The sequence below is a fragment of the Oncorhynchus clarkii genome, chromosome 10 (assembly GCF_045791955.1).
Source record: "Oncorhynchus clarkii lewisi isolate Uvic-CL-2024 chromosome 10, UVic_Ocla_1.0, whole genome shotgun sequence".
Taxonomy (NCBI): Eukaryota; Metazoa; Chordata; class Actinopteri; order Salmoniformes; family Salmonidae; genus Oncorhynchus; species Oncorhynchus clarkii.
In genome coordinates, this window is record NC_092156.1 from 76,703,009 (window position 1) to 76,728,156 (window position 25,148).

At 41.9% G+C, this 25,148-nt stretch overlaps 1 protein-coding gene across 1 annotated transcript in view; it reads right to left on the bottom strand.

Annotated features, from left to right (window-relative positions):
- Window positions 1-17,962, bottom strand: part of LOC139419745 (neuronal acetylcholine receptor subunit alpha-9-I) — a 30,306-nt gene extending 12,344 nt beyond the window's left edge. The window contains exons 1-5 of the mRNA XM_071169739.1: window positions 17,917-17,962; window positions 16,996-17,141; window positions 10,968-11,122; window positions 4,620-4,800; window positions 3,330-3,546 (exon numbers count right to left, since the gene is read on the bottom strand). Coding sequence (XP_071025840.1) covers window positions 3,330-3,546; window positions 4,620-4,800; window positions 10,968-11,122; window positions 16,996-17,141; window positions 17,917-17,962 — 745 coding nt within the window. The remainder of the gene's footprint in view (window positions 1-3,329; window positions 3,547-4,619; window positions 4,801-10,967; window positions 11,123-16,995; window positions 17,142-17,916) is intronic.
- Between the last annotated feature and the right edge of the window lie 7,186 nt (window positions 17,963-25,148).

Sequence of the window (25,148 nt, forward strand, 5' to 3'; positions counted from 1 at the left end):
TACCAGTACCTAGGAATATTAATAACAACAATAATAATGTTAATAATGATGATGCTGGTGATACCAGTACCTAGGAATATTAATAATGATGATGCTGGTTATACCAGTACCTAGGAATATTAATAACAACAATAATAATGTTAATAATGATGATGCTGGTGAAACCAGTACCTAGGAAAATTAATAATGATGATGCTGGTGATACCAGTACCTAGGAATATTAATAATGATGATGCTGGTGAAACCAGTACCTAGGAATATTAATAATGATGATGCTGGTGAAACCAGTACCTAATATTAATAATGATGATGCTGGTGATACCAGTACCTGGGAATATTAATAATGATGATGCTGGTGATACCAGTACCTAGGAATATTAATAATGATGATGCTGGTGATACCAGTACCTAGGAATATTAATAACAACAATAATAATGTTAATAATGATGATGCTGGTGAAACCAGTACCTAGGAATATTAATAATGATGATGCTGGTGAAACCAGTACCTAGGAATATTAATAATGATGATGCTGGTGAAACCAGTACCTAGGAATATTAATAATGATGATGCTGGTGATACCAGTACCTAGGAATATTGATAATGATGATGCTGGTGAAACCAGTACCTAGGAATATTAATAATGATGATGCTGGTGAAACCAGTACCTAGGAATATTAATAATGATGATGCTGGTGATACCAGTACCTAGCAATATTAATAATGATGATGCTGGTGATACCAGTACCTATGAATATTAATAACAACAATAATAATGTTAATAATGATGATGCTGGTGAAACCAGTACCTAGGAATATTAATAATGATGATGCTGGTGATACCAGTACCTAGGAATATTAATAATGATGATGCTGGTGAAACCAGTACCTAGGAATATTAATAACAACAATAATAATGTTAATAATGATGATGCTGGTGATACCAGTACCTAGGAATATTAATAATGATGATGCTGGTGATACCAGTACCTGGGAATATTAATAACAACAATAATAATGTTAATAATGATGATGCTGGTGATACCAGTACCTAGGAATATTAATAACAACAATAATAATGTTAATAATGATGATGCTGGTGATACCAGTACCTAGGAATATTAATAACAATAACAATAATGTTAATAATGATGATGCTGGTGATACCAGTACCTGGGAATATTAATAACAATAATAATAATGTTAATAATGATGATGCTGGTGATACCAGTACCTAGGAATATTAATAACAACAATAATAATGTTAATAATGATGATGCTGGTGATACCAGTACCTAGGAATATTAATAACAACAATAATAATGTTAATAATGATGATGCTGGTGATACCAGTACCTAGGAATATTAATAACAACAATAATAATGTTAATAATGATGATGCTGGTGATACCAGTACTTAGGAATATTAATAACAACAATAATAATGTTAATAATGATGATGCTGGTGAAACCAGTACCTAGGAATATTAATAACAACAATAATAATGTTAATAATGATGATGCTGGTGATACCAGTACCTAGGAATATTAATAATGATGATGCTGGTGAAACCAGTACCTAGGAATATTAATAATGATGATGCTGGTGAAACCAGTACCTAGGAATATTAATAATGATGATGCTGGTGATACCAGTACCTAGGAATATTAATAATGATGATGCTGGTGAAACCAGTACCTAGGAATATTAATAATGATGATGCTGGTGAAACCAGTACCTAGGAATATTAATAATGATGATGCTGGTGAAACCAGTACCTAGGAATATTAATAATGATGATGCTGGTGAAACCAGTACCTAGGAATATTAATAATGATGATGCTGGTGAAACCAGTACCTAGGAATATTAATAATGATGATGCTGGTGATACCAGTACCTAGGAATATTAATAACAATAATAATAATATTAATAATGATGATGCTGGTGATACCAGTACCTAGGAATATTAATAACAATAATAATAATGTTAATAATGATGATGCTGGTGAAACCAGTACCTAGGAATATTAATAATGATGATGCTGGTGATACCAGTACCTAGGAATATTAATAACAATAATAATAATGTTAATAATGATGATGCTGGTGATACCAGTACCTAGGAATATTAATAACAATAATAATAATGTTAATAATGATGATGCTGGTGATACCAGTACCTAGGAATATTAATAACAATAATAATAATGTTAATAATGATGATGCTGGTGATACCAGTACCTAGGAATATTAATAACAATAATAATAATGTTAATAATGATGATGCTGGTGATACCAGTACCTAGGAATATTAATAATGATGATGCTGGTGATACCAGTACCCAGGAATATTAATAACAATAATAATAATGTTAATAATGATGATGCTGGTGCAACCAGTACCTAGGAATATTAATAATGATGATGCTGGTGATACCAGTACCTAGGAATATTAATAATGATGATGCTGGTGAAACCAGTACCTAGGAATATTAATAATGATGATGCTGGTGATACCAGTACCTAGGAATATTAATAATGATGATGCTGGTGATACCAGTACCTAGGACTATTAATAATGATGATGCTGGTGATACCAGTACCTAGGAATATTAATAATGATGATGCTGGTGAAACCAGTACCTAGGAATATTAATAATGATGATGCTGGTGATACCAGTACCTAGGAATATTAATAATGATGATGCTGGTGATACCAGTACCTAGGAATATTAATAATGATGATGCTGGTGATACCAGTACCTAGGAATATTAATAATGATGATGCTGGTGATACCAGTACCTAGGAATATTAATAATGATGATGCTGGTGATACCAGTACCTAGGAATATTAATAATGATGATGCTGGTGATACCAGTACCTAGGAATATTAATAATGATGATGCTGGTGATACCAGTACCTAGGAATATTAATAACAACAATAATAATATTAATAATGATGGTGCTGGTGATACCAGTACCTAGGAATATTAATAACAACAATAATAATAATATTAATGATGATGCTGGTGATACCATTACCTAGGAATATTAATAATGATGATGCTGGTGATACCAGTACCTAGGAATATTAATAATGATGATGCTGGTGATACCAGTACCTAGGAATATTAATAATGATGATGCTGGTGAAACCAGTACCTAGGAATATTAATAATGATGATGCTGGTGATACCAGTACCTAGGAATATTAATAATGATGATGCTGGTGAAACCAGTACCTAGGAATATTAATAATGATGGTGCTGGTGAAACCAGTACCTAGGAATATTAATAATGATGATGCTGGTGATACCAGTACCTAGGAAGGAGATGAGGAAGCAGGGCAGCAGCAGATTGAAGATGTAGAAGAGAGACCGTCTCTTCAGGTGGAGGGTGTAGGTGATGTCAGGATACGGGTCTGAGCAGCAGCCGTACATGATGACGTTCCTGACCGCCGGCATTCCGTGACACTCCCACTCCACGTTCTCCACAAAGTCCGACAGGTCCCCACTGTCCATCCCCATGGCAATGTCCACCTGGAGACACAGTATACACACTTACAGTATACAGACTGTCCATCCCCATGGCAATGTCCACCTGGAGACACAGTATACACACTTACAGTATACAGACTGTCCATTCCCGTGGCAACGTCCACCTGGAGACACAGTATACACACTTACAGTATACACACACACACAATCATACACACACAGTATACACACTTACAGTATACAGACTGTCCATCCCCATGGCAATGTCCACCTGGAGACACAGTATACACACTTACAGTATACAGACTGTCCATCCCCATGGCAATGTCCACCTGGAGACACAGTATACACACTTACAGTATACAGACTGTCCATCCCCATGGCAATGTCCACCTGGAGACACAGTATACACACTTACAGTACACAGACTGTCCATCCCCGTGGTAACGTCCACCTGGAGACACAGTATACACACTTACAGTATACACACACACACAATCATACACACACAGTATACACACACACACACACACACACACACACACACACACACACACACACACACCATACACACTTACAGTATACAGACTGTCCATTCCCGTGGCAACGTCCACCTGGAGACACAGTATACACACTTACAGTATACACACACACACAATCATACACACACAGTATACACACACACACACAATGTCCCTTCCTGTGTTGCCAATGTCTCTTCCTGTGTTGCCAATGTCTGTTCCTGTGTTGCCAATGTCCCTTCCTGTGTTGCCAATGTCTCTTCTGGCTGAAATTATTCAGTTTTTAAGAAATTTAGCAACGTGTGTATTATACCAAACATATATATGTTATATATATAAAAACTCAGTTTTTCACAATCACCACTTTATTTTATGTATATATATATATATATATATATATACAATAAAGTGGTGATTGTGAAAAACTGAGTTTAAATGTATTTGGCTAAGGTGTATGTAAACTTCCGACTTCAACTGTAAATGCCTCTTTATGTGTGTGTGTGTGTAGACAGACAGACAGACAGACAGACAGACAGACAGACAGACAGACAGACAGACAGACAGACAGACAGGCAGACAGACAGACAGACAGACCTGGTTGCCGTTGTATGTCCAGGACCCAAACGTGAGGTTACACCACTGCCAGTCGAAGGGAAAGTAGGAGACGTCCACAACACAGGAGCTCTTGGTGATGGCCGGCATGTCCCAGGTTATCTCTCCATTGTAACGTAACACCACGTTGGTGTCTGCTGGACCAGATGCTTCCTCATCAGCCCTACACACAGAGACAGAGACACACAGAGACACACACACACAGAGACACACAGACACAGAGACATACAGACGCACGGAGACACACAGACACACAATGAGACAAACGGAAACACAGAGATACACAGACACAGAGAGACACAGAGAGACACACAGAGACACAGATACACACAGAGACAAACAGACACCCACAGACACACAGAGACACACACAGAGACAAACGGACACACACAGACAAACAGAGACACACTCAGAGACACACAGACAAACACAGAGACACATAGAGACACACCCAGTATAAATATACACATAGAGAGGTATATAGAGACACAGAGAGGTATATAGAGAGGTATATAGAGACACAGAGAGGTATATAGAGAGGTATATAGAGAGGTATATAGAGAGGTATATAGAGACACAGAGAGATATATAGAGAGGTATATAGAGACACAGAGAGGTATATAGAGAGGTATATAGAGACACAGAGAGGTATATAGAGAGGTATATAGAGACACAGAGAGATATATAGAGACAAAGATAGGTATATAGAGAGGTATATAGAGACACAGAGTTGTATATAGAGATACAGAGAGGTATATAGAGACATAGAGAGGTATATAGAGAGGTATATAGAGACACAGAGAGGTATATAGAGAGGTATATAGAGACATAGAGAGGTATATAGAGACAAAGAGAGGTATATAGAGAGGTATATAGAGACACAGAGAGGTATATAGAGAGGTATATAGAGACATAGAGAGGTATATAGAGACAAAGAGAGGTATATAGAGACACAGAGAGGTATATAGAGAGGTATATAGAGAGGTATATAGAGACACAGAGAGGTATATAGAGAGGTATATAGAGACATAGAGAGGTATATAGAGATACAGAGAGGTATATAGAGACATAGAGAGGTATATAGAGACATAGAGAGGTATATAGAGACATAGAGAGGTATATAGAGAGGTATATAGAGACATAGAGAGGTATATAGAGACAAAGAGAGGTATATAGAGACAAAGAGAGATATATAGAGACACAGAGAGGTATATAGAGAGGTATATAGAGACAAAGAGAGATATATAGAGACACAGAGAGGTATATAGAGACACAGAGAGGTATATAGAGAGGTATATAGAGACACAAAGAGGTATATAGAGATACAGAGAGGTATATAGAGACATAGAGAGGTATATATAGACACAGAGAGGTATATAGAGACATAGAGAGGTATATAGAGAGGTATATAGAGACATAGAGAGGTATATAGAGATACAGAGAGGTATATAGAGACATAGAGAGGTATATAGAGAGGTATATAGAGACATAGAGAGGTATATAGAGACAAAGAGAGGTATATAGAGAGGTATATAGAGACAAAGAGAGGTATATAGAGACAAAGAGAGATATATAGAGACACAGAGAGGTATATAGAGACATAGAGAGGTATATAGAGACACAGAGAGGTATATAGAGACAAAGATAGGTATATAGAGAGGTATATAGAGACACAAAGAGGTATATAGAGATACAGAGAGGTATATAGAGACATAGAGAGGTATATAGAGAGGTATATAGAGACATAGAGAGGTATATAGAGACATAGAGAGGTATATAGAGAGGTATATAGAGACAAAGAGAGGTATATAGAGACAAAGAGAGATATATAGAGACACAGAGAGGTATATAGAGACACAGAGAGGTATATAGAGAGGTATATAGAGACAAAGAGAGGTATATAGAGACATAGAGAGGTATATAGAGACACAGAGAGGTATATAGAGACAAAGAGAGGTATATAGAGACACAGAGAGGTATATAGAGACATAGAGAGGTATATAGAGACACAGAGAGGTATATAGAGACAAAGATAGGTATATAGAGACACAGAGAGGTATATAGAGAGGTATATAGAGACACAGAGAGGTATATAGAGACAGAGAGTTATATAGAGAGTTATATAGAGAGGTATATAGAGACACAGAGAGGTATATAGAGAGGTATATAGAGACACAGAGAGATATATAGAGACAAAGATAGGTATATAGAGAGGTATATAGAGACATAGAGAGGTATATAGAGACAAAGAGAGGTATATAGAGAGGTATATAGAGACACAAAGAGGTATATAGAGATACAGAGAGGTATATAGAGAGGTATATAGAGACACAGAGTTGTATATAGAGATACAGAGAGGTATATAGAGACATAGAGAGGTATATAGAGAGGTATATAGAGACACAGAGAGGTATATAGAGAGGTATATAGAGACACAGAGAGGTATATAGAGATACAGAGAGGTATATAGAGAGGTATATAGAGACACAGAGTTGTATATAGAGATACAGAGAGGTATATAGAGACATAGAGAGGTATATAGAGACACAGAGAGGTATATAGAGAGGTATATAGAGACACAGAGAGGTATATAGAGAGGTATATAGAGACACAGAGAGGTATATAGAGATACAGAGAGGTATATAGAGAGGTATATAGAGACACAGAGTTGTATATAGAGATACAGAGAGGTATATAGAGACATAGAGAGGTATATAGAGAGGTATATAGAGACACAGAGAGGTATATAGAGAGGTATATAGAGACACAGAGAGGTATATAGAGATACAGAGAGGTATATAGAGAGGTATATAGAGACACAAAGAGGTATATAGAGATACAGAGAGGTATATAGAGAGGTATATAGAGACACAGAGTTGTATATAGAGATACAGAGAGGTATATAGAGACATAGAGAGGTATATAGAGAGGTATATAGAGACACAGAGAGGTATATAGAGAGGTATATAGAGAAACAGAGAGGTATATAGAGATACAGAGAGGTATATAGAGAGGTATATAGAGACACAGAGTTGTATATAGAGATACAGAGAGGTATATAGAGACATAGAGAGGTATATAGAGACACAGAGAGGTATATAGAGATACAGAGAGGTATATAGAGAGGTATATAGAGAGGTATATAGACTGACTTGTTATAAAGCACTATGTCAGGTCTCCACAGAATGAGAGAGATCCAGACTGACTCGTTATAAAGCACTATGTCAGGTCTCCACAGAGACAGAGCGACAGTGATCCAGACTGACTCGTTATAAAGCACTATGTCAGGTCTCCACAGAGAGACAGAGACCCAGACTGACTTGTTATAAAGCACTATGTCAGGTCTCCACAGAGAGACAGAGACTGACTTGTTATAGAGCACTATGTCAGGTCTCCACAGAGAGATCCAGACTGACTTGTTATAGAGCACTATGTCAGGTCTCCACAGAGAGATCCAGACTGACTTGTTATAGAGCACTATGTCAGGTCTCCACAGAGAGAGATCCAGACTGACTTGTTATAGAGCACTATGTCAGGTCTCCACAGAGAGACAGAGATCCAGACTGACTTGTTATAGAGCACTATGTCAGGTCTCCACAGAGAGACAGAGACCCAGACTGACTTGTTATAGAGCACTATGTCAGGTCTCCACAGAGAGAGATCCAGACTGACTTGTTATAGAGCACTATGTCAGGTCTCCACAGAGAGACAGAGATCCAGACTGACTTGTTATAGAGCACTATGTCAGGTCTCCACAGAGAGACAGAGATCCAGACTGACTTGTTATAGAGCACTATGTCAGGTCTCCAGACCAGGTTATATAGGTATATAGAGACATAGAGAGGTATATAGAGACACAGAGAGGTATATAGAGACAAAGATAGGTATATAGAGAGGTATATAGAGACACAAAGAGGTATATAGAGATACAGAGAGGTATATAGAGACATAGAGAGGTATATAGAGAGGTATATAGAGACATAGAGAGGTATATAGAGACATAGAGAGGTATATAGAGAGGTATATAGAGACAAAGAGAGGTATATAGAGACAAAGAGAGATATATAGAGACACAGAGAGGTATATAGAGACACAGAGAGGTATATAGAGAGGTATATAGAGACAAAGAGAGGTATATAGAGACATAGAGAGGTATATAGAGACACAGAGAGGTATATAGAGACAAAGATAGGTATATAGAGACACAGAGAGGTATATAGAGACATAGAGAGGTATATAGAGACACAGAGAGGTATATAGAGACAAAGATAGGTATATAGAGACACAGAGAGGTATATAGAGAGGTATATAGAGACACAGAGAGGTATATAGAGACAGAGAGGTATATAGAGAGGTATATAGAGAGGTATATAGAGACACAGAGAGGTATATAGAGAGGTATATAGAGACACAGAGAGATATATAGAGACAAAGATAGGTATATAGAGAGGTATATAGAGACATAGAGAGGTATATAGAGACAAAGAGAGGTATATAGAGAGGTATATAGAGACACAAAGAGGTATATAGAGATACAGAGAGGTATATAGAGAGGTATATAGAGACACAGAGTTGTATATAGAGATACAGAGAGGTATATAGAGACATAGAGAGGTATATAGAGAGGTATATAGAGACACAGAGAGGTATATAGAGAGGTATATAGAGACACAGAGAGGTATATAGAGATACAGAGAGGTATATAGAGAGGTATATAGAGACACAGAGTTGTATATAGAGATACAGAGAGGTATATAGAGACATAGAGAGGTATATAGAGACACAGAGAGGTATATAGAGAGGTATATAGAGACACAGAGAGGTATATAGAGAGGTATATAGAGACACAGAGAGGTATATAGAGATACAGAGAGGTATATAGAGAGGTATATAGAGACACAGAGTTGTATATAGAGATACAGAGAGGTATATAGAGACATAGAGAGGTATATAGAGAGGTATATAGAGACACAGAGAGGTATATAGAGAGGTATATAGAGACACAGAGAGGTATATAGAGATACAGAGAGGTATATAGAGAGGTATATAGAGACACAAAGAGGTATATAGAGATACAGAGAGGTATATAGAGAGGTATATAGAGACACAGAGTTGTATATAGAGATACAGAGAGGTATATAGAGACATAGAGAGGTATATAGAGAGGTATATAGAGACACAGAGAGGTATATAGAGAGGTATATAGAGAAACAGAGAGGTATATAGAGATACAGAGAGGTATATAGAGAGGTATATAGAGACACAGAGTTGTATATAGAGATACAGAGAGGTATATAGAGACATAGAGAGGTATATAGAGACACAGAGAGGTATATAGAGATACAGAGAGGTATATAGAGAGGTATATAGAGAGGTATATAGACTGACTTGTTATAAAGCACTATGTCAGGTCTCCACAGAATGAGAGAGATCCAGACTGACTCGTTATAAAGCACTATGTCAGGTCTCCACAGAGACAGAGCGACAGTGATCCAGACTGACTCGTTATAAAGCACTATGTCAGGTCTCCACAGAGAGACAGAGACCCAGACTGACTTGTTATAAAGCACTATGTCAGGTCTCCACAGAGAGACAGAGACTGACTTGTTATAGAGCACTATGTCAGGTCTCCACAGAGAGATCCAGACTGACTTGTTATAGAGCACTATGTCAGGTCTCCACAGAGAGATCCAGACTGACTTGTTATAGAGCACTATGTCAGGTCTCCACAGAGAGAGATCCAGACTGACTTGTTATAGAGCACTATGTCAGGTCTCCACAGAGAGACAGAGATCCAGACTGACTTGTTATAGAGCACTATGTCAGGTCTCCACAGAGAGACAGAGACCCAGACTGACTTGTTATAGAGCACTATGTCAGGTCTCCACAGAGAGAGATCCAGACTGACTTGTTATAGAGCACTATGTCAGGTCTCCACAGAGAGACAGAGATCCAGAATGACTTGTTATAGAGCACTATGCCAGGTCTCCACAGAGAGAGATCCAGACTGACTTGTTATAGAGCACTATGTCAGGTCTCCACAGAGAGACAGAGATCCAGACTGACTTGTTATAGAGCACTATGTCAGGTCTCCACAGAGAGACAGAGATCCAGAATGACTTGTTATGAAGCACTATGTCAGGTCTCCACAGAGAGACAGAGATCCAGACTGACTTGTTATAGAGCACTATGTCAGGTCTCCACAGAGAGACAGAGACTGACTTGTTATAGAGCACTATGTCAGGTCTCCACAGAGAGACAGAGATCCAGACTGACTTGTTATAGAGCACTATGTCAGGTCTCCACAGAGAGACAGAGATCCAGACTGACTTGTTATAGAGCACTATGTCAGGTCTCCAGACCAGGTTACTGGGGATGCGGATAACCTCCAGTCCATCGTATTCCTCTTTATCCCACTTCAGGTACGCATCGAACCACGTCTGACGGATCCACAGGTAGGTAGTCAACACCTGGTTCCTCTCGTCCTGGACACACACACACACACACGCACACACACACACACACACACACACACACACACGCACACACACACGTAAGACGTCAGGACAGATGAACCTTGACATCCTGTTTATTTGACTAACATTGTTATATCTACATTACGATCCACTGCTGCCCTCTAGAGACATTAAAAATACATTGCACAAATTACATAGATGCAGTAACCCAGGAACAGGGTTGGAGAGAGAGTCCTGCAGTAACCCAGGAACAGGGTTGGAGAGAGAGTCCTGCAGTAACCCAGGAACAGGGTTGGAGAGAGAGTCCTGCAGTAACCCAGGAACAGGGTTGGAGAGAGAGTCCTGCAGTAACCCAGGAACAGGGTTGGAGAGAGAGTCCTGCAGTAACCCAGGAACAGGGTTGGAGAGAGAGTCCTGCAGTAACCCAGGAACAGGGTTGGAGAGAGAGTCCTGCAGTAACCCAGGAACAGGGTTGGAGAGAGAGTCCTGCAGTAACCCAGGAACAGGGTTGGAGAGAGAGTCCTGCAGTAACCCAGGAACAGGGTTGGAGAGAGAGTCCTGCAGTAACCCAGGAACAGGGTTGGAGAGTCCTGCAGTACACCAGGAACAGGGTTGGAGAGAGAGTCCTGCAGTAACCCAGGAACAGGGTTGGAGAGAGAGTCCTGCAGTAAACCAGGAACAGGGTTGGAGGGTCCTGCAGTAACCCAGGAACAGGGTTGGAGAGTCCTGCAGTACACCAGGAACAGGGTTGGAGAGAGAGTCCTGCAGTAACCCAGGAACAGGGTTGGAGAGAGAGTCCTGCAGTAACCCAGGAACAGGGTTGGAGAGAGAGTCCTGCAGTAACCCAGGAACAGGGTTGGAGAGAGAGTCCTGCAGTAACCCAGGAACAGGGTTGGAGAGAGAGTCCTGCAGTAACCCAGGAACAGGGTTGGAGAGAGAGTCCTGCAGTAACCCAGGAACAGGGTTGGAGAGAGAGTCCTGCAGTAACCCAGGAACAGGGTTGGAGAGAGAGTCCTGCAGTTATCCAGGAACAGGGTTGGAGAGAGAGTCCTGCAGTAACCCAGGAACATGGTTGGAGAGAGAGTCCTGCAGTAACCCAGGAACAGGGTTGGAGAGTCCTGCAGTACACCAGGAACAGGGTTGGAGAGAGAGTCCTGCAGTAACCCAGGAACAGGGTTGGAGAGAGAGTCCTGCAGTACACCAGGAACAGGGTTGGAGGGTCCTGCAGTAACCCAGGAACAGGGTTGGAGAGTCCTGCAGTACACCAGGAACAGGGTTGGAGAGAGAGTCCTGCAGTAACCCAGGAACAGGGTTGGAGAGAGAGTCCTGCAGTAACCCAGGAACAGGGTTGGAGAGAGAGTCCTGCAGTAACCCAGGAACAGGGTTGGAGAGAGAGTCCTGCAGTAACCCAGGAACAGGGTTGGAGAGTCCTGCAGTACACCAGGAACAGGGTTGGAGAGAGAGTCCTGCAGTAACCCAGGAACAGGGTTGGAGAGAGAGTCCTGCAGTACACCAGGAACAGGGTTGGAGGGTCCTGCAGTAACCCAGGAACAGGGTTGGAGAGTCCTGCAGTACACCAGGAACAGGGTTGGAGAGAGAGTCCTGCAGTAACCCAGGAACAGGGTTGGAGAGAGAGTCCTGCAGTAACCCAGGAACAGGATTGGAGAGAGAGTCCTGCAGTAACCCAGGAACAGGGTTGGAGAGAGAGTCCTGCAGTAACCCAGGAACAGGGTTGGAGAGAGAGTCCTGCAGTAACCCAGGAACAGGGTTGGAGAGAGAGTCCTGCAGTAACCCAGGAACAGGGTTGGAGAGAGAGTCCTGCAGTAACCCAGGAACAGGGTTGGAGAGAGAGTCCTGCAGTACACCAGGAACAGGGTTGGAGAGAGAGTCCTGCAGTACACCAGGAACAGGGTTGGAGAGAGAGTCCTGCAGTAACCCAGGAACAGGGTTGGAGAGAGAGTCCTGCAGTACACCAGGAACAGGGTTGGAGGGTCCTGCAGTAACCCAGGAACAGGGTTGGAGAGTCCTGCAGTACACCAGGAACAGGGTTGGAGAGAGAGTCCTGCAGTAACCCAGGAACAGGGTTGGAGAGAGAGTCCTGCAGTAACCCAGGAACGGGGTTGGAGAGTCCTGCAGTAACCCAGGAACAGGGTTGGAGAGCGAGTCCTGCAGTAAACCAGGAACAGGGTTGGAGAGAGAGTCCTACAGTAACCCAGGAACAGGGTTGGAGAGAGAGTTCTGCAGTAAACCAGGAACAGGATTGGAGAGTCCTGCAGTAACCCAGGAACAGGGTTGGAGAGAGAGTCCTGCAGTAACCCAGGAACAGGGTTGGAGAGAGAGTCCTGCAGTAACCCAGGAACAGGGTTGGAGAGAGAGTCCTGCAGTAACCCAGTAACAGGGTTGGAGAGAGAGTCCTGCAGTAAACCAGGAACAGGGTTGGAGAGAGAGTCCTGCAGTAAACCAGGAACAGGGTTGGAGAGAGAGTCCTACAGTAACCCAGGAACAGGGTTGGAGAGAGAGCCCTGCAGTAACCCAGGAACAGGGTTGGAGAGAGAGTCCTGCAGTACACCAGGAACAGGGTCGGGGAGCCCTGCATTCTAGTGAGTCCTCACCATGTCTTTGATCTGAGACAGGGTGATGGTCTACAGTGAGACAGGGTGAGGGTCTATAGTGAGACAAGGTGATGGTCTATAGTGAGACAGGGTGATGGTCTATAATGAGACAGAGTGATGGTCTATAGTGAGACAGGGTCATAGTCTACAGTGAGACAGGGTAATGGTCTATAGTGAGACAGGGTGATGGTCTATAGTGAGTCCTCACCATATCTTTGATCTGAGACAGGATGATGGTCTATAGTGAGTCCTCACCATATCTTTGATCTGAGACAGGGTGATGGTCTATAGTGAGTCCTCACCATATCTTTGATCTGAGACAGGGTGATGGTCTGTAGTGAGTCCTCACCATATCTTTGATCTGAGACAGGGTGATGGTCTGTAGTGAGACAGGGTGATGGTCTGTAGTGAGACAGGGTGATGGTCTATAGTGAGTCCTCACCATATCTTTGATATGAGACAGGGTGATGGTCTGTAGTGAGACAGGGTGATGGTCTATAGAGAATCCTCACCATATCTTTTATCTGAGACAGGGTGATGGTCTATAGTGAGTCCTCACCTTATCTTTGATCTGAGACAGGATGATAGTCTATAGTGAGTCCTCACCATATCTTTGTTCTGAGACAGGGTGATGGTCTATAGTGAGTCCTCACCATATATTTGATCTGAGACAGGGTGATGGTCTGTAGTGAGACAGGGTGATGGTCTGTAGTGAGACAGGGTGATGGTCTATAGTGAGTCCTCACCATATATTTGATCTGAGACAGGGTGATGGTCTGTAGTGAGTCCTCACTATATCTTTGATCTGAGACAGGGTGATGGTCTATAGTGAGTCCTCACCATATCTTTGATCTGAGACAGGGTGATGGTCTGTAGTGAGACAGGGTGATGGTCTGTAGTGAGACAGGGTGATGGTCTATAGTGAGTCCTCACCATATCTTTGATCTGAGACAGGGTGATGGTCTGTAGTGAGACAGGGTGATGGTCTATAGTGAATCCTCACCATATCTTTGATCTGAGACAGGGTGATGGTCTATAGTGAGTCCTCACCTTATCTTTGATCTGAGACAGGATGATAGTCTATAGTGAGTCCTCACCATATCTTTGTTCTGAGACAGGGTGATGGTCTATAGTGAGTCCTCACCATATCTTTGATATGAGACAGGGTGATCTGTAGTGTGACGTTCAGGGTCTTGTCCGTGTCCTCTACTGGTCTATAGTGAGACAGGGTGATGGTCTATAGTGAGTCCTCACCATATCTTTGATCTGAGACAGGGTGATGGTCTATAGTGAGTCCTCACCATATATTTGATCTGAGACAGGGTGATGTTCTGTAGTGAGACAGGGTGATGGTCTATAGTGAGTCCTCACCATATCTTTGATCTGAGACAGGGTGATGGTCTATAGTGAGTCCTCACCTTATCTTTGATCTGAGACAGGATGATAGTCTATAGTGAGTCCTCACCATAACTTTGTTCTGAGACATGGTGATGGTCTATAGTGAGTCCTCACCATATATTTGATCTGAGACAGGGTGATGGTCTGTAGTGAGACAGGGTGATGGTCTGTAGTGAGACAGGGTGATGGTCTATAGTGAGTTCTCACCATATATTTGATCTGAGACAGGGTGATGGTCTGTAGTGAGTCCTCACTATATCTTTGATCTGAGACAGGGTGATGGTCTATAGTGAGTCCTCACCATATCTTTGATCTGAGACAGGGTGATGGTCTGTAGTGAGACAGGGTGATGGTCTATACTGAATCCTCACCATATCTTTGATCTGAGACAGGGTGATAGTCTATAGTGAGTCCTCACCATATCTTTGTTCTGAGACAGGGTGATGGTCTATAGTGAGTTCTCACCATATCTTTGATATGAGACAGGGTGATCTGTAGTGTGACGTTCAGGGTCTTGTCCGTGTCCTCTACTGGTCTATAGTGAGACAGGGTGATGGTCTATAGTGAATCCTCACCATATCTTTGATCTGAGACAGGGTGATGGTCTATAGTGAGTCCTCACCATATCTTTGATCTGAGACAGGGTGATCTGTAGTGTGACTTTCAGGGTCTTGTCCGTGTCCTCTACTGGTCTATAGTGAGACAGGGTGATGGTCTATAGTGAGTCCTCACCATATCTTTGATCTGAGACAGGGTGGTGGTCTACAGTGAGTCCTCACCATATATTTGATATGAGACAGGGTGATGGTCTGTAGTGAGACAGGGTGATGGTCTATAGTGAGTCCTCACCATATCTTTGATCTGAGACAGGGTGATGGTCTATAGTGAGTCCTCACCATATCTTTGATCTGAGACAGGGTGATGGTCTATAGTGAATCCTCACCATATCTTTGATCTGAGACAGGGTGATGGTCTATAGTGAGTCCTCACCATATCTTTGATCTGAGACATGGTGATGGTCTGTAGTGAGACAGGGTGATGGTCTGTAGTGAGACAGGATGATGGTCTATAGTGAGTCCTCACCATATCTTTGATCTGAGACAGCGTGATGGTCTGTAGTGAGACAGGGTGATGGTCTGTAGTGAGACACGGTGATGGTCTATAGTGAGTCCTCACCATATCTTTGATCTGAGACAGGGTGATGGTCTATAGTGAGTCCTCACCATATCTTTGATCTGAGACAGGGTGATGGTCTATAGTGAGTCCTCACCATATCTTTGATCTGAGACAGGGTGATCTGTAGTTTGACGTTCAGGGTCTTGTCCGTGTCCTCTACTGGTCTATAGTGAGACAGGGTGATGGTCTATAGTGAGTACTCACCATATCTTTGATCTGAGACAGGGTGATGGTCTATAGTGAGTCCTCACCATATCTTTGATCTGAGACAGGGTGATGGTCTATAGTGAGTCCTCACCATATCTTTGATCTGAGACAGGGTGATGGTCTATAGTGAGTCCTCACCATATCTTTGATCTGAGACAGGGTGATGGTCTGTAGTGAGACAGGGTGATGGTCTGTAGTGAGACAGGGTGATGGTCTATAGTGAGTCCTCACCATATATTTGATATGAGACAGGGTGATGGTCTGTAGTGAGACAGGGTGATTGTCTATAGTGAGTCCTCACCATATCTTTGATCTGAGACAAGGTGATGGTCTATAGTGAGTCCTCACCATATCTTTGATCTGAGACAGGGTGATGGTCTATAGTGAGTCCTCACCATATCTTTGATCTGAGACAGGGTGATGGTCTATAGTGAGTCCTCACCATATATTTGATCTGAGACAGGGTGATGGTCTATAGTGAGTCCTCACCATATCTTTGATCTGAGACAGGGTGATCTGTAGTGTGACGTTCAGGGTCTTGTCCGTGTCTTCTACTGGTCTCAGGGCACTGGAGTAATTTTCCATCAGGTCGTTAAGCAGCTTCTGGGCATAACGACCCTGGGCACTGGTACATACTGGAGGGAGGGGGGAGGGGAGAGAGGGAGGGGAGAGAGGGAGGGTAGGGGGGGAGAGGAGGGATGGGGGAGGGGGAGGGGGAGGAAGGGAGAAGGGTGAATGGGGATGGGATGGGGGAGAGGGAGGGGGGAGGGAGGGAGAAGGGGGAGGGAGGGGATGGGGAGAGGGGGGATGGGGGAGAGGGAGGGGGAGAGAGGGGGGGAGGGGGGAGAGAGGGGGGGGGAGAGGGAGGAATTATTGATCTATAATACTAATTAACATGATAGAGGTTCTCTCACCATTTATCTATAATGCTAATTAACATGATAGAGGTTCTCTCACCATTTATCTATAATATGAATTAACATGATAGAGGTTCTCTCACCATTTATCTATAATACTAATTAACAACATGACAGAGGTTCTCTCACCATTTATCTATAATACTAATTAACAACATGACAGAGGTTCTCTCACCATTTATCTATAATACTAATTATCAACATGACAGAGGTTCTCTCACCATTTATCTATAATACTAATTATCAACATGACAGAGGTTCTCTCACCATTTATCTATAATACTAATTAACAACATGGTAGAGGTTCACCACTTATCTATAATACTAATTAACAACATGATAGAGGTTCTCTCACCATTTATCTATAATACTAATTAACAACATGACAGAGGTTCTCTCACCATTTATCTATAATACTAATTAACAACATGACAGAGGTTCTCTCACCATTTATCTATAATACTAATCAACAACATGGTAGAGGTTCTCTCACCATCGATCCAGCAGCTGATCCACGCCAGTAGCACCACCGTCTTCATGTTGCCCTGCTGCCTCTAACCAACGGATCAATTATTCAACTCGCAAATAACAGAGACGGCCTAGTTAGAATCCTCTTCTATGGAGTCCCATTGTGATCCACAGCCCAGCCACAGAACACTCTGCACAGAACACTCTAGATAGAACACTCTGGATAGAACACTCTAGATAGAACACTCTAGATAGAACACTCTGGATAGAACACTCTGGATAGAACACTCTAGATAGAACACTCTGGATAGAACACTCTAGATAGAACACTCTAGATAGAACACTCTAGATAGAACACTCTGGATAGAACACTCTGGATAGAACACTCTAGATAGAACACTCTGGATAGAACACTAGAATGTAGACATTGTGTTCTAGAGTCTTGATGCTACGCTGGTCGTTATTTTAGTGTTCCGTTGTGTCACTGAACCAGGATATCTCACACACACACACACACACACACACACACACACACACACACACACACACACACACACACACACACACACACACACACACACACACACACACACACACACACACACACACACACACACACACACACACACACACACACACACACACACACACACACACACACACACACACACACACGAGCTGGGGATATCAGGTAGCACAAGGACACAGCGTGAAACCAGATACATGAACGTCTATCTGCCCATACACACCCCAAGAAACACAGACACACACCCCAAGACAAACACACACACACACACACACTCACACCCTGCCTTACTGTGTTACACACACACACCCTGAGACAGATGTCAATCAGGCAGAGAACAACCCTTAGATCAGACAGGACAACAGGGGTATCAAAGAGCACTACACACAGTGCACTCGGAAAGCATTCAGACCCCAGGCGGAAGCCACTCCTCAGTAAAAGGCACGACAGCCCTCTTGGAATTTGCCAAAAGGCACCTAAAGGAATCTCAGACCAAGAGAAACAAGATTCTCTGGTCTGATGAAACCAAGATTAAACTCCTTGGCCTGAATGCCTAGCTTCACGTCTGGAGGAAACATGGCACCATCCCTAAGGTGAAGCATGGTGGTGGTAGCATCATGCTGTGGGGATGGTTTTCAGCAGTAGGGACTGGGAGACTAGTCAGGATCGAGGCAAAGATGAACGGAGCAAAGTACAGAGAGGTCCTTGATGAAAACCTGCTCCAGAGCACTCAGGGCCTCAGACTGGGGTGAAGGTTCAGCTTCCAACAGCACAACGACCTTAAGCACACAGGCAAGACAACACAGGAGTGACTTCGGGACAAATCTCTGAATGTCCTTGAGTGGCCCAGCCAGAGCCCGGACTTGAACCCGATCGAACATCTCTAGGGAGACTTGAAAATAGCTGTGCAGCGACGCTCCCCATCCAACCTGACAGAGCTTGAGAGGATCTGCAGAGAAGAATGGGAGAAACTCCCCGAATACAGGTGTGCCAAGCTTGTAGCGTCATACCCAAGAAGAATCGAGGCTGTAATCGCTGCCAAAGGTACTTCAACAAAGTACTGAGTAAAGGGTCTGAATACTTACAGTCTGAAGTTTGGACACACCTACTCATTCAAGGGTCTGAATACTTACAGTCTGAAGTTTGGACACACCTACTCATTCAAGGGTCTGAATACTTACAGTCTGAAGTTTGGACACACCTACTCATTCAAGGGTCTGAATACTTACAGTCTGAAGTTTGGACACACCTACTCATTCAAGGGTCTGAATACTTACAGTCTGAAGTTTGGACACACCTACTCAGTCAAGGGTCTGAATACTTACAGTCCGAAGTTTGGACACACCTACTCAGTCAAGGGTCTGAATACTTACAGTCCGAAGTTTGGACACACCTACTCATTCAAGGGTTTTCCTTTATTATTTTGCATATTACAATAATAGTGAAGACATCAAAACTATGAAATATGGAATATATTTTAGATTTTTCAAAGTAGCCATCCTTTGCCTTGATGACAGCTTTCCACACTCTTGGCATTCTCTCAACCAGCTTCACCTGGAATGCGTTTCCAACAGTCTTGAAGGAGTCCCCAGATGTGCTGAGCACTTATTGGCTGCTTTTCCTTCACTCAGCAGTCCAACTCATCCCAAACCCTCTCAATTGGGTAAAAGGTTGGGGTGATTGTGGAGGCCAGGTCATCTGATGCAGCACTCCATCACTCTCCTTCTTGGTCAAATAGCCCTTACACAGCCTGGAGGTTCGTTGGTTCATTGTCCTGTTGAAAAACAAATGATAGTCCCACTAAGCGCAAACCAGATGGGATGGCGTATTGCTGCAGAATGCTGTGGTAGCCATGCTGGTTAAGCTGGTTAAGTGTGCCTTGAATTCTAAATAACAGACAGTGTCACCGGCAAAGCATCCCCACACCATAACACCTCCTCCTCCATGCTTCACAGTGGGAACCACACATGCTGAAATCATCTCTTCACCTACTCTGCATCTCACCAAGACAAGGCGGTTTGGACTCATCAGACCAAAGGACAGATTTCCACCGGTCTAATGTCCACTGCTCGTGTTTCTTGGCCCAAGCAAGTCTCTTCTTATTATTGGTGTCCTTTAGTAGTGTTTTCTTTGCAGCAATTCGACCATGAAGGCCTGATTCACACAGTCTCCTCTGAACAGTTGATGTTGAAATGTTACTTGAACTCTGTGAAGCATGTATTTGGGCTGCAATTTCTGAGGCTGGTAACTCTAATGAACTTGTCCTTTGCAGCAGAGGTACCTCTGGGTCTTTCCTGTGTTGGTCCTCATGAGAGCCAGTTAACTCTAATGAACTCATCCTCTGCAGCAGAGGTACTTCTGGGTCTGAGGATGGTAACTCTAATGAACTCATCCTCTGCAGCAGAGGTACTTCTGGGTCTGAGGCTGGTAACTCTAATGAACTCATCCTCTGCAGCAGAGGTACCTCTGGGTCTGAGGCTGGTAACTCTAATGAACTTGTCCTATTCAGCAGAGGTACCTCTGGGTCTTTCCTGTGTTGGTCCTCATGAGAGCCAGTTAACTCTAATGAACTCATCCTCTGCAGCAGAGGTACTTCTGGGTCTGAGGCTGGTAACTCTACTGAACTCATCCTCTGCAGCAGAGGTACCTCTGGGTCTGAGGCTGGTAACTCTAATGAACTTGTCCTATTCAGCAGAGGTACCTCTGGGTCTTTCCTGTGTTGGTCCTCATGAGAGCCAGTTAACTCTAATGAACTCATCCTCTGCAGCAGAGGTACTTCTGGGTCTGAGGCTGGTAACTCTAATGAACTTGTCCTATTCAGCAGAGGTACCTCTGGGTCTTTCCTGTGTTGGTCCTCATGAGAGCCAGTTAACTCTAATGAACTCATCCTCTGCAGCAGAGGTACTTCTGGGTCTGAGGCTGGTAACTCTAATGAACTTGTCCTATTCAGCAGAGGTACCTCTGGGTCTTTCCTGTGTTGGTCCTCATGAGAGCCAGTTAACTCTACTGAACTCATCCTCTGCAGCAGAGGTACTTCTGGGTCTGAGGCTGGTAACTCTAATGAACTTGTCCTATTCAGCAGAGGTACCTCTGGGTCTTTCCTGTGTTGGTCCTCATGAGAGCCAGTTAACTCTAATGAACTCATCCTCTGCAGCAGAGGTACTTCTGGGTCTGAGGATGGTAACTCTAATGAACTCATCCTCTGCAGCAGAGGTACTTCTGGGTCTGAGGCTGGTAACTCTAATGAACTCATCCTCTGCAGCAGAGGTACCTCTGGGTCTGAGGCTGGTAACTCTAATGAACTTGTCCTATTCAGCAGAGGTACCTCTGGGTCTTTCCTGTGTTGGTCCTCATGAGAGCCAGTTAACTCTAATGAACTCATCCTCTGCAGCAGAGGTACTTCTGGGTCTGAGGCTGGTAACTCTACTGAACTCATCCTCTGCAGCAGAGGTACCTCTGGGTCTGAGGCTGGTAACTCTAATGAACTTGTCCTATTCAGCAGAGGTACCTCTGGGTCTTTCCTGTGTTGGTCCTCATGAGAGCCAGTTAACTCTAATGAACTCATCCTCTGCAGCAGAGGTACTTCTGGGTCTGAGGCTGGTAACTCTAATGAACTTGTCCTATTCAGCAGAGGTACCTCTGGGTCTTTCCTGTGTTGGTCCTCATGAGAGCCAGTTAACTCTACTGAACTCATCCTCTGCAGCAGAGGTACTTCTGGGTCTGAGGCTGGTAACTCTAATGAACTTGTCCTATTCAGCAGAGGTACCTCTGGGTCTTTCCTGTGTTGGTCCTCATGAGAGCCAGTTAACTCTAATGAACTCATCCTCTGCAGCAGAGGTACTTCTGGGTCTGAGGCTGGTAACTCTACTGAACTCATCCTCTGCAGCAGAGGTACCTCTGGGTCTGAGGCTGGTAACTCTAATGAACTTGTCCTATTCAGCAGAGGTACCTCTGGGTCTTTCCTGTGTTGGTCCTCATGAGAGCCAGTTAACTCTAATGAACTCATCCTCTGCAGCAGAGGTACTTCTGGGTCTGAGGCTGGTAACTCTAATGAACTTGTCCTATTCAGCAGAGGTACCTCTGGGTCTTTCCTGTGTTGGTCCTCATGAGAGCCAGTTAACTCTACTGAACTCATCCTCTGCAGCAGAGGTACTTCTGGGTCTGAGGCTGGTAACTCTAATGAACTTGTCCTATTCAGCAGAGGTACCTCTGGGTCTTTCCTGTGTTGGTCCTCATGAGAGCCAGTTAACTCTACTGAACTCATCCTCTGCAGCAGAGGTACCTCTGGGTCTGAGGCTGGTAACTCTAATGAACTTGTCCTATTCAGCAGAGGTACCTCTGGGTCTTTCCTGTGTTGGTCCTCATGAGAGCCAGTTAACTCTACTGAACTCATCCTCTGCAGCAGAGGTACTTCTGGGTCTGAGGCTGGTAACTCTAATGAACTTGTCCTATTCAGCAGAGGTACCTCTGGGTCTTTCCTGTGTTGGTCCTCATGAGAGCCAGTTAACTCTACTGAACTCATCCTCTGCAGCAGAGGTACTTCTGGGTCTGAGGCTGGTAACTCTAATGAACTCATCCTCTGCAGCAGAGGTAACTCTGGGTCTGTGGTGGTCCTCATGAGAGCCAGGTTCATCAAGGCGCTTGGTGGTTTTAGCAGAGGTAACTCTGGGTCTGTGGTGGTCCTCATGAGAGCCAGTTTCATCATGGCGCTTGGTGGTTTTAGCGACGGCACTTGAAGAAACTTTCAAAGTTCTTGACATTCTATGTTCTTGACATAATATGGACTTGGTCTTTTAACAAATAGGGCTATCTTCTGTATACCACCCCTACCTTGTCACAAAACAACTGATTGGCTCAAACGCATTAAGAAGGGGGAAAAAATGCACAAATTAACTTTTAACAAGGCACACCCGTTAATTGAAATGCATACCTCATGAAGCTGGTTGAGAGAATGCCAAGAGTGTGCAAAGCTGTCATCAAGGCAAAGGGTAGCTACTTTGAAGAATCTAAAATATAAAATATATTTTGACTTGTTTAACACTTTTTTTTGGTTACTACATGATTCCATATGTGTTATTTCATAGTGTTGGTAAGGTTTATAATACTATATAATACTGTTGGTAAGGTATATATAATACTATATAATATATAATATTGTTGGTAAGGTTTATAATACTATATACAACTTTTGGTAAGGTTTATAATACTATACAATATATAATACTATATAATATATAATACTGTTGGTAAGGTTTATAATACTATATAATACTGTTGGTAAGGTTTTTAATACTATATATTACTGTTTGTAAGGTTTATAATACTCTATAATACTGTTGGTAAGGTTTATAATACTCTTTAATACTGTTGGTAAGGTTTATAATACTATATAATACTGTTGGTAAGGTATATAATACTATATAATACTGTTGGTAAGGTTTATAATACTATATAATACTGTTGGTAAGGTTTATAATACTATATAATACTGTTGGTAGGGTTTATAATACTCTATAATACTGTTGGTAGGGTTTATAATACTCTATAATACTGTTGGTAAGGTTTATAATACTCTATAATACTTTTGGTAAGGTATATAATACTATATAATATATAATACTGTTGGTATGGTTTATAATACTATATAATACTGTTGGTAAGGTATATACAATACTATATAATACTGTTGGTAAGGTTTATAATACTATATAATACTGTTGGTAAGGTTTATAATACTATATAATACTGTTGGTAAGGTTAATAATACTATATAATACTGTTGGTAAGGTTAATAATACTATATAATACTGTTGGTAAGGTTAATAATACTATATAATACTGTTGGTAAGGTATATATAATACTATATAATATATAATATTGTTGGTAAGGTTTATAATACTATATAATACTGTTGGTAAGGTATATATAATACTATATAATATATAATATTGTTGGTAAGGTTTATAATACTATATAATACTGTTGGTAAGGTATATACAATACTATATAATATTGTTTGTAAGGTTTATAATACTATATAATACTGTTGGTAAGGTATATATAATACTATATAATATATAATATTGTTGGTATGGTTTATAATACTATATACAACGTTTGGTAAGGTTTATAATACTATACAATATATAATACTATATAATATATAATACTGTTGGTAAGGTTTATAATACTCTATAATACTTTTGGTAAGGTATACAATACTATATAATACTGTTGGTAAGGTTTATAATACTCTATAATACTGTTGGTAAGGTTTATAATACTCTATAATACTTTTGGTAAGGTATACAATACTATATAATACTGTTGGTAAGGTTTATAATACTATATACTACTTTTGGTACGGTATATACAGTGGGGCAAAAAAGTATTTAGTCAGCCACCAATTGTGCAAGTTCTCCCACTTAAAAAGATGAGAGAGGCCTGTAATTTTCATCATAGGTACACTTCAACTATGACAGACAAAATGAGAAAAAATCCAGAAAATCAAATTGTAGGATTTTTAATGAATTTATTTGCAAATTATGCTGGAAAATAAGTAAGTACTTCAGTAAAAATACTTTAAAGTACTACCTAAGTTGTTTTTTGGGGTGTATCTGTACTTTACTTTTCATATTTTTGACAACTTTTACCTCTCTATATTCCTAAAGAAAATAATGTACTTTTTACTTCATACATTTTCCCTGACAACCCTGGTCATCCCTACTGC